Genomic DNA, 11,621 nt, shown 5'->3' with positions numbered 1-11,621 from the left:
GGGGTAAAATAATTCATTTCGATGCAACCGGCGGATCGATTCCTCAATGAATTCTCTAGCGAAGAAGAGAAACAGGATTTGAATGACTGGAAACATATTTTCTTTAGAAGATCGATAGAAATTGCAACGATTTTACGTTCGGGAGTTCAATGATTCTAAAAATCAAAAATTAAAAAGATCGGAGATTTAAGAACGCGAGTTGCGTCAATTCAGACGTAACATCGCGTGAAAGATAAATGTCTCGAAAAGCAAAAGGCAATAAGAATGACTGACAGCAGAGATGACAAGACTAACAAAAGTTCGATCGAAGGTCACGTACCCGCTGTCGTTCTTGTAGCCCGCAGTATTCTTTTTGTAAGTTTCGTTGTAACCGGCAACTGTGGCTTTCTTCGCTGCGTTGGCAGCCTCGTGCTCGTTTTCCGTGGACCTCCTACCGTCGTTTCTACGCCGATAGTACTCGTTAGGAGGCACCGTCCGAGACGGACTCTGCTTAAGGCCATAGCCTTCCTGAGGATACGACGAGGTACTCTTGAAATTGGCAGTCTCGCTGCTGTGGCCGTGACTCGCGTACTTGTAGGAGCCTGGAGGACAGGAAGGTGGGCCCGGGGCCTCATCCTGGACTCGATATCCTGGCGGTGACGGCTGCAATTCCGTCATCGTGTAACCAACGTCCCCGCCATCCGGGATACACCTATGCAAACCAGTAAAAATAGGTTCATTAGTTTGCGTTTTTATCGTCGTGTCGATGTTTTATAAAGGATAGGTAAAAGATTTTTGGTTTTACATAGCATGACCGATCTGTCAATTGAAACATCCAGGCCAGACAGTTTCCTCTTTAATATCCAAGCGTTATCGTTCTCCCCTATGTGATAATCGTCAATGTCATTCAGTGATCCACTTTGGTAATTGCATCTTCCTCTCGAGATTATTATTAGTTTCGTGCGATACCCATTACGATAAGTTTATCCGAATTCTTTCTCCACCTCACCAATTTCTTTCGCGCACCTTGCCTCGTACGGAAGCAAGTCCCCGCGTTTCTTACACTGCCGTCTTTTACAGCACAGAAGCAACTCCTCACATTCCGAGGATCTTACGTTCCGTGGATTAACATTACTTCCGACCAATAAATTCGACTGTCCCGAGGCAATTTACCGGAATATGCAAAAACTTGTAACATTCTCACGCGTCCTTTTTCATCGGCGAACGCGTACACTTTTTACCGCTTTATGGAGGAAATAAGCCGAGCAGACAGCCTTCTAATTGAATGGTCGGAAGGTTAATTAAGACAGTAGTCGAACGATCCTGACGGTGTACCGCGAAACGGTACCAATTTAAATTAAAATCGTTAATCAGGAACGCAGCCACAGAGCCGACGCGGAACGGTTCGCGATTAGTCTCGGTTTTACGGATATCACCGTTGATCGACCACGGTCACGCGTAAATTACAACATACCGTAGCTTTCACTCGGTGCACGCGCACCGTATATATAGATTCCTGGGAATCTAGATCCCCGGAGATCTATCGGATCGCGACTCGATCACGCACCTTTTACGACCGCCACCACCGTACACACTAATCAATTTGTTCGCGCGCGGAAAGTACATTGTTTAAGTGCAAACTCGACGAATCGGCCGCTATAGGCGTGTCCGCGATAAAATCCAACGAGCTCGCTTTAACCTTTCGCTCGCGATCACGAGGAACGAGGCGCGATGAGTCGCACCAATGCCGCTTTATCGAGAATATCGAGCGTCGTTCTTGAATTATATGTGCCGTGTAGTAAGGTCTATGGATGAGAAAGGTGTGCCTCGGTAGCGCCTTGCTAATGAGGATGAATGGACCATGATCTAGACGTGAATTAAGGGAGATTCGAAATTGGCGCTGGAATTATGTAGTAGCTTTCAGTTTTACGGTAATCGTATTTTATCTTTGTTAATAGGCCCATAAACTTCTGTTTCTAGTACCACTTAGAACATCGATCTTCTTGTATTAGAACAGAAAAGTAGGTCGGACATATCGTGTATGATATGACAAATGCTTTATTACGAGCATGGGTAAACGTTTCTCTCCACTAAACACCCACATTCTACATTAACTTTTTAATCGAAAGAAGTCGGATGAACTTTGGCATGCTCTCGAAGCCGCATTACAAAGTATGACTCGGTTGCTTCTGACACGCTCGTGGCTCAAAGAAGTCGAATAAAGGATTGCTTTCATTTGTCGCTGATGAAAAATTGCTACCCACGCGTGGCCTCCGCGAGACGATTTCGTTGGAACGGGAACGCGTCATATTGACCGTCATCCGGCAGTGAGATGTAGGTCAGCCGAATGCTCCCGAAGATCTGCGGCTGGCCGAACAATCGGCCGTGTATCATCAGTTATCACGACGTATCCTGCGATCGCTGCGTGATACGAATAAGCCGTTCTAGATTCTTCCACGTTTACTCGGGAACCGCTCGCGTCCGAGCGCACAATCGTTGTCGTTGTACGCCCCGCGCGATCAAGATCGATGACGTTGGCGGAAAGCATCCACCGCCGTTCCTCCGTCGTGTTCTCTTAAACGCTTAAACGTTTCTATGGACACAGTCCGTTGATCCTGTAACCAACGGCTGGACATACGAATGAAAACGTGAGAAGCGGATAAGGAATTCGCCCGGTAAATTCTCGACGCCTCCATGACCATGTATATTTATGCCTATGCGCGCGTGAAACCGGTACATCAGCGAGGTCAGCGATATAGAAGAGAAGGAAGATGGAAGAAATCATCTGGTCCACGATGCAACTCAACCCGCCGCGATTTTTCCTCCAGGCGTTCCTCGATCGTGGCGGATGATCCTCGATCTCGAGCTCCACTTACCAGTTCGCTGGATCCACGCGTTCTCAAGCGGCCTGCACGCATTCCGCCGGTTCAACGGGTTGCAAAATGCGGCGGAACGATTTTGTAACGAGCGAAAGTATGCGGCTGGTGTACCGCAATGCATAGCAATACGTAAAAACTAATAATAAGAGATCGTTTCGAGTGCCTCGATCTACGCCTGCCGTTAACGAAAAGCAAGTAGAGCGACTTAATAAATGGATTGAACGCGAATTGACAAGTCGTAATAAGCTAATCATATTTAATAACCACGACGGTTGGATGACGATAGACAACGAGCCGCAGAGACACGAATTCGACAAAACGTTGCAGCCGAGAATCGTAAACAGCTCCGAGCAACCGCGTTTAAAGCTAATAAATTGAATATAAAAGCCCGCTATCAGGTCTCGTATACACCAGGAACTCACGATCTTTAGCGTGCGTTAAATTGAATTCGTTATGGTGGGCGTGTCGGCGCTGTAGTTTCACGTAATAAGAAACGAGCCTGAATAGACGCACATGACAGAATTATGATCCTTTGGGATTCGAAATGCCTGTCGTTTCGTACAAATATACTGCGAATTCCTATATTTCAACGATTCTGCGTTTTCTACATAATCTTGTTTTTCTTTGTTCCAACGATTCTGCGTTTCCTACATAATCTTTGTTTTTCTTTGTTCCAACGATTCGTGGACTAGGTAGGTCAGTTTAGCGAATTAACGTGCTACTCGTGCATTATCTTTCCCTCACGCAAATTGTCTCGCGGAACGCAAACTGGTAGAAACGAGTCCAATTACGATGGTTCCTTTGTACTCGCAAGTGAGTTGCATCGCGTCTGACAACAAAATATCCGCTCTTCTGCACCGGTTCTTAGTAATAGTTTAATAATAGTAGCTGTAATCATATCCTACCGGATTCCTTGGGCGAACACGCAACCCTGTTCCGGAACGTGTAATTTTCCCTGTCGGAACCGTCAAAACTTTAAGCAGGAGAACGCGCCAAATAGAGAACATTAGAAAAATCAGGCCAGTAGCGCGATGACTGTGTTTACAGACATTATTTTCGATGAATGAATCTTTTTTTTTTTCTTTAAAAATTATCGTGATGTTTCCCAAATGGAAATTATGTAGGGAACTAATGAGATTTGGAATTTTCGAGTGCGTGTCTCTTGGTCGTATACGTGGCGAATACATTATGTAGGTAAATCTCCAAGGGAACGTGTAATTTCCTCAGTTAGGATCATCAAAAATGCTCGTGCACCCAATAATTCTTGTCCGCTGTACACGGTTATTTTACGTACTAATACACCGTTCTTGATATTTCTTTTTACGAACACTGTTGCCATTTTGGTAATGGTCGACGATCTTTGGACGTTAGCTCTGCAATTTCGAGGTTTCAGCAACAATTTGAAAGATCAAGCCATTGTGTTTTTCGTATGCGATCTAGCCCGAAACAAATGCTCTCCGTATCAAAGCAATTAAGTTGACATTTTTCTCAATTTTATAAACTTTGAGATCCTCAAATTTTGGATCCTTGAAACTTTAAAAATTTAAATGCACCGTGATAAAATCGATACACTGAATACTCGCAGGGGGTTGGTTTCTGCCGTAGAAACGTTAATAAACTCATCGCGTGGTAAAAACGGAACGCGGAACGAAACTCGTACACGCAAGCCGTGCCTAAATTATCAGATCGTTACGAGAGCGGCGAACAAAACGACTAGCATGGTCTCCAACATGGCTGAATGGGCTGGAATCGCGCGTACGACAGAACGAATCTGAATGGAACGTAACGAGACGTAACGCGCTCGAATGGGAATGGAACGCAGTTGAACTGGGGGAAATACGTCGAGTCGAATCAAGTAAAACGAACCGTACTGTTCAACAACCAAAAACGAAAGTACAAGAAACAGATCGTACGCAATACGAGACATTTGGCGAGCCACATGCGGAAGAAAGACAAGAGAACCGAGAAAGACGATAAAAGAAGAAGATGATGAGAACCGCGATGATACGGGACATGGTCGCGGAATTACGCGTGCGAAAAGGAAAAAGAGAGGCGACGACGTTGAATCTCGGCTTGCACGTCCTTAAATCACCGGCGTTAATTGCCGGTCGAGCAAGATCGTCGCCTTGAGTTTCGCCGTGATAAATTCACAGCGATTCATTCGCAACGTGCACGCGTTCGTCCTCGAGGGTTGTTTTCCCTGTTCGCGCGCCGCTGCGTCTTTCCTCGCCTTCTTCCCGCCGGCTTTATCGCGTCGCGTCGGATTGCAAGCTCGCAAACAGTGGGATCCTTTCGACGACAAGCGCGCAACTCGACGAAGTTCACAGAATCTGCAGCGACGCGGAGTATCGCGTTTCCAAAGACCAAGGACGGTTGCGAGATGCCGCGGAGGAAGTGGATACGCGCGTATCGGAGGCGCTAAGGAAATTTGTCGTCACATTAAAGACGCGGAATGCTGGGATTAAGTGTCAGGGAGGAACGTAAGGAATGGCGTTTGTGAAGCGGTGAATACCTATGATCTGCCAGAGACGAGAGAGTAGACATAAACAAAACCACTTACAATCGAGTGTTACTAGACGGCAACCAATAGCTGCAGCCGCAGCAATCGCGTTTTGTTTATGTCTACTCTCCCGTCTCGTTGCACAGATTATACAGTGTCTTTCTTTTATTTCGTGTAGATTTGTTTTCTTTACTTAAAGCAAAATTAGATTTCAAGTCGATCGATTCATCGCTAACTCATAGAGTAAAATAGGATTATCTGTTTAAAGGTAGAGTCATGATTCTGGAAGTTATTATTCTTTATAATAGCATTAGAGATGGCATATATTCGCAGAGAACGAGAAACGATGAGCCGCCGCTAATTTCCTGTATGACAGTCTAACAGTAGATCTAGCGGTTCAATTAGAGGCTCCGATCAGGAAGTAAACATTTACGAATCTTTTATTTTGCCGCGAGAACTGTTAACTGTTTTAGAAAAACGTTGCATACGCTTCGTAAGAATAGTAATCCACGTGTAATTACGATTACTTAAGCGCAGTTAGCCGTGCACGCCAGTCGTATACAACAAATGTTTCCCTTCTGCTTGCACTTTTAAACGATGCCAAATTAAATATCTGTCGAGATCTAACCGGTACACTTCATTCTTCGTGGTTTCCGGCAGCAGTTTGATCCAGCTGTTCGACACAGCTCCCGTGATTACCGTAAATCGTTCTTTACGTAACGCCATCAACCGAACGATATCAGCTTTTAATGCACCAGCTCCGCGCGTCCTATCGAATCGCATAAATTCACGTCCGATACCACCGATATTAACGAGTCTATTGCTACACTGTAGTCATTTTGCGCTTTCAAATTGGTCAATGCACATTTCCATTAAAGAAATAGATGCTAAAATATATAGATGTGGCATTTTCAGGAAGTGCAACAAATCTCACTGTCTTCCGTATACTGGAACAAGAATTAGACGATCGTGGGCAGAGTAAATCAGAAAGTTCACGGGGGAAAGAAGAAAAAAATGGCTTGAACGACCGGCTCGTGAACGTTATTCGCGTTACATCACGTAATTAATGCGGCCGGCGCGCACGTGTTAGTTAGGGGAACGATCGAGAGCGAGCGCTCGAGAGTCGGATTTTAATTCGCCTGTAATACGCGCGCGCGCGCTATTTTAATCAGGCGCAGTATGGAATTAATGGCGGCACCGATGCATCTATCAACCTGCTTTCGAGATAAAGACGTTTCGATGATGCTGGTCGCGCGATACCAACTCCACGATCAAAGGAGTGAAAGTCTCTCCTCGAGATTCGCTATTTATATGGATTACCATACAGTCTGACAACGAATTCTTGCACGAGGAATTTCGAGGCGAGAGATACAGACGAAATAAATAACTAGATAATTCTTTCGCAATGATGAATGTCGAGAGAGGTGCGATGAAAGGTTCCAGAAATTACCGTGAAATTTAGTGGGTTACAAAGAACATTCGAATTAAAATGTCAATGAGAACACATCCCCTTGACGCTATCAATATCCTGTGACGGCAAGAAGGCATTAATTCTTCTTTTGCGTTGTCCATCGAAATAGCAGCCGATTTGGTTATACTTCAACGATGCTGTATCCACGGATCTCGAATAATTGGTTGATAGGATTCATTCCGGTGGAGAGACTGGAGCGCAATTGGCAGCGTGCGATTCACGATGCATCGTAAAAGGAAGCAAAGAAGCCGATGGAAAAACAATGAAGGTCAGCGTGCGCGGGTCGCGTTCCTCGCGGCGACAGCGGGCCTCGGAAAAAGAAATTGACGAGGAATGCGGGAGGAGGTTAAACGGCCGGCCGTAGAATACCAGGAGACAAGATACGAGAGGGCTTATCGTGTCCCCGCGTCTATTTCTCGATCGCTGCGAGCGGTAAATTCAACGCGAGCACTGTCCTCGAGCGAGCAAAACGACAGGATGGAAGGCAATTACCGCCGGAGACAGCGAAAAAGCCAGATCGATAGACGATAAAGGGGCTTTCGTTATGACGAACGAGCGAGATGGCCGTGTACGACCGTTCGAGGACTCAGAGACGATGAAAAATAAAGAAGAAGTTCTTAAAGAAGAAGTTCTTAAAGAAGAAGTGTGTTTCAGACCGCCGATCTGCCGCCGAATGATCGATAATTAACGTCCCCATCGAGCAAGCTTTAACTTACGACGAGCAAATAATCGTGATGTCTTGGTCCGGAGTTGTGAATCTTATAGTTAAATCGTCAATCTTATGAAAATTTTATATATCCGTTTGATAAATTACAGATCACAGAGAAAAACGTCGATGCATAGCTTCTTTCCTCTCCCTCTTTTTTTTTTTTTTTTTTTTTATAAAGATCACAATACGTGTGAGCACTATGGATCACGACTTACATATATAGCTCATGAACGTGCTTTAACCGCGTATAAACTTCGAATGACACGATTAGCACGCTTATTTTCAGTGTCGTTAATTCTGTTGAAATCGTGAACGCCCTGGAGGCCACGTTTGTTATCATAAATTGAGATTAAGAGGAATATCAACTCGCAGCTCGACGCGTGTAAATCGGAGAAAGATAGGGGAGAGCTAGACAGCTAGGGTATCTCTTAAAAGCCCTATTAATCCAGGCAACATTACCGACCCGACGTTCGTCATGGACGACCGTTGCTCGGAGACACGAATTATAAATATTCAGGCTGCGACGACGAGCCTGCAATGCAGCTCGCAGACAGGAATACGAGGGCTGGAAGGAAGCGTTTCACGAGAATCCGTGGGCCGCGGAATGGAAATCTGGCCGCGATTCGATTTTTTTTTTTCTGTTGCTGCCGGTCAGAATTATGATCCAGCCCCCGAGGCACGAGAGCGTTGGTGGCAGGGCCGTGCCATGGGTCTGCGTAGGCCCCTGCTGGCCGGGTTGGTTGCTTCCAACGGTAGCTGGGTCTCGAAGAAAATGCAGGCCTGCCGGTATTCTCCGAGAGATGTCTACGAATGCTGAACATCCATTAGCGTAGGACGTCGTTCCTATATAACGTCGATAGAATAGCGGGCTTTTCATTTGTACCGCTCATGGAAGAGTCTATTAGGCCGTTATAGCGGCTAAAGTAGGTTAATGCGCTTGATATTACGAGAGGGTGTAACTCTCGTCCTTCCCGAAGGAATAGTGAGCTTTAAATTTCCATGGCCGTAAGCTTCCTTGGGTTGCTGTTATTCGAATGCTCAGTTACGAACCACGATTTTGTAGTACACGATTGTGGTAGTTAATAGCTGAAACTTCGAACGTTATTTATGATATACGGTCCTCCCATAAAATTCTGTACCATCGTCTTGATTACCATCGAATCGTTCATCACACATTCCAAACCAGGTATTTCCACTTGAGTTCGCGTGCGCGGATAGCGAGCGAGGCAACACTCGTAAGACAAGTAAGTTGCACGATTCAAGGATGAAATTACGAGGAAAGTGTATCCACGATTAATCCAGGATGCCTCAGCGATCGTCTTCAGGTGCGACTATAACTGTTCAAGGCAAGTGCCACCGAGTTCTCGTTTATAGTAGGTAACAGGATAACGTTTCAAAGTCTATTTATCAAGGCATCTCGACTCCGTTAGCGGCCACGATAACGCGCGTATTAATAACAATCAATTAACGGAGATGAACGTGCATAACACGGACCACGTCGATAAATCGAAGAATTCGAGGGCGCGTGAGAAGGATAACCGAGCTTTCTCCCACACTGATTTCAATGGCGCACGAACAAAGCAGATTTTTCAACAGTCGAGCACGCATATTTGCACGTGACGACAGGCTTGTGGATCGCGCAAAAGTACACAGAGACTTTTACGCAGTCGCAAAACAGCCAAGCCACTGATCGACAAGTTATATCGATTTTTATCGTGCCGATACCCGCGCACGTCGATCATTAAACATTCGTTTGACATAACAGGACGTTTACTTCGCTATAGTGTTTTCGTGACAATAAGTATCGCAATAGCACCACATTCTTCATAAAATTGAATTCGATTCGAATAATTTTCGCTTCGATCTCTCGCAATTTTCTTTGTTGAAGTTCCATCGATTATACACATTTTTAATCCTTTAGAAAGTATCATCCTCCCAAAGAGATTTCACGCTGAACGCCTTCGTAAGATATCCTCGAGACGTTTCAAATTTCCAAAATTTATAAGAATCCAATTTTACCGACACGGAACACAAAAGTGTTACGCCCGGTCGAAAATTATCATTCGCGCGGCGCGTAAATATTCTTTTATTTTCAGACAGGATAGCAGGATACCGACGGTGAAACTTATTGCCCTTATTAACGCGATCATTCGCGAGTCGACCTGAGGACGTACGATCGCGGAAGGGGACGAGAAGACGACGAACACAGTGAACGAGGGAAGGGAAACGACGCGACGCGTTGAAATACGACGAAACGTGCACGGCTGGTCAAACGCTCGGAGGAACGGATCGTAATTTTCTTCGCTTTGGTCTCTCGCTGGCTCGATCGAGGGCTCGTGTTCCCTTTCGAAAGTCCGTGCCATAACTCGGCCGGTGCTTCGTTGCTCGGTTATACGTATGAAACATTAAGCCCGTATAGCGTCCGCTGATTAACGCGTACTTTCATGCGAGGGACGCATCCAGGATCAACGATAACGCACGGCATCGCCATCTCGAATGTTGTACTTGTAACCCAAATTGCTTTACGGTATCCTTCTCACCCGTATTTATAAGGAATAGAGCGCTTGCGAGAAATAAAGCAAACTTGAAAAATCATCGAGAAATTATCGAAACTATTTAGAATTACTGAGTCTGAAATTTTAACTTTTTCTTGCTCTTGCGTGCCCTGAATCATTATTTTAATTACAAGACTATTAGCAATCTATCGCAGTAATCGTCGCAATAATGTTTCGATTAATCTTGATATCCACATTAATTTTCCTATTCTATATATTGTTATTTAATTTCATGAATAGTTTAAATGATTCAGATTTTGTAAACAGTTTCTGCCATCTTCTGAGTAGAAAATTCTGATTGATCGATCGTTTTCCTAATAACCTACGTCAATTATTGTGTTTTTTAATCTAGCAGTTATTCTAATGTACGAAAGCGTACTCACATATTCCTGTTGCAATATATTGTACAATCACTTGTTTCGCGTTTCATCGTAAACATCGAATGTAACAGCAGGAAGCTCGCGAGTACTAGGGTTTCGGAATCGATTCTTATCGATCGTTTTCTCGCGAATAGCCACCGTCGGATTCGTCGCCCCGTGAAATGCGACCGACGTTGATCGCGATTCGATTCCACGCCGGATTCGTCCTCGATCTTCGATCAGTTTGCTCGACGGTTCAAGTGTCACTCCATCGTACAGATCTTCAGATAGTCAATGGCGGAAAGGAGAGGTTGAACGAGAAAAATCGGGACGTCGCAATTTGTTATTTACCATTCTCTACGTTCGGTAGCAATTATTCCGCGGCGATGCGATTCGATAGCACGCGGTCGGGTGCACTTTCATCCGGCAGTGTGCAGTTTTACGGCGCGTCGAATCGCGCGTCCATTTGTTGCCGCGGAGATTATCTATCTGCATATTTCTTCGGCCCGCGAGATCCCGCTGATACCTCAAACGATCGGCTGGATCATATATCTCCGACGAAAGAGAAAAATCGGACACGCTTGCTTCGATCGATCGCGTGATAGGCTATTGTGTTTCTCTAATTCGCTGCCCCGATCGGCGGCGTCGGTTAATCGCGATCGATTGGGTCGAAGGTGCACGATCTCGACCTTGGACCTGACTCGATCGCATACCTTCCTAAATGTCCGCAACTTTAGTCATTTACAGAAGAAAATTTGTTACGATAATAAATTAAACGAGATACAATGATCCATCGAAAAAGTCGAGTGCGACAGGTATGCAGTGTGATTTCATAACGATAATTTGTCTTTTATTCGCGAATCAAAATTCATAGCAAGAAATTTCATCAAGAACTTTAGCAAGGGAAGAGTTTATACATCCTGAATCTCTTAATGGTCGCGCATTCGGTTGGAATGTTGTGCGATTTCCTTGGAGCAATGCGTGTATTCGGAAGAGGCAGTGCGCAGAGCATCGAGGGCCGATCGAATAAATTCGTCCCGCGGAATAGGTCGCGGCTGGGAACGAGAAAATGCTCTCAGGCCCGAGGGATCGAGGCAGAGCGGTTCGTTCCTCCCACGGTCCCATCGCAGACCTTATCTGCCTGGCATACGCGCGAGTGCGTCGAAAAG

At 45.3% G+C, this 11,621-nt stretch overlaps 1 protein-coding gene across 3 annotated transcripts in view; it reads right to left on the bottom strand.

The window, feature by feature from the left end:
- LOC117235132 overlaps positions 1 to 11,621 on the bottom strand; it is a 162,366-nt gene that overhangs the window by 50,729 nt on the left and 100,016 nt on the right. For all 3 annotated transcript variants that reach the window (XM_033496878.1, XM_033496879.1, XM_033496881.1), the window contains one exon: positions 320 to 691. In XM_033496878.1, the coding sequence (XP_033352769.1) occupies positions 320 to 691 (372 nt within the window). The remainder of the gene's footprint in view (positions 1 to 319; positions 692 to 11,621) is intronic.

This window comes from Bombus vosnesenskii, unplaced genomic scaffold (genome assembly GCF_011952255.1).
Source record: "Bombus vosnesenskii isolate JDL3184/JDL3185 unplaced genomic scaffold, Bvos_JDL3184-5_v1.1 scf7180000013314, whole genome shotgun sequence".
NCBI classification, from domain to species: Eukaryota; Metazoa; Arthropoda; class Insecta; order Hymenoptera; family Apidae; genus Bombus; species Bombus vosnesenskii.
Note: the sequence above shows the minus strand (reverse complement) of the source record. Positions and strands in the feature narration are given on the sequence as shown.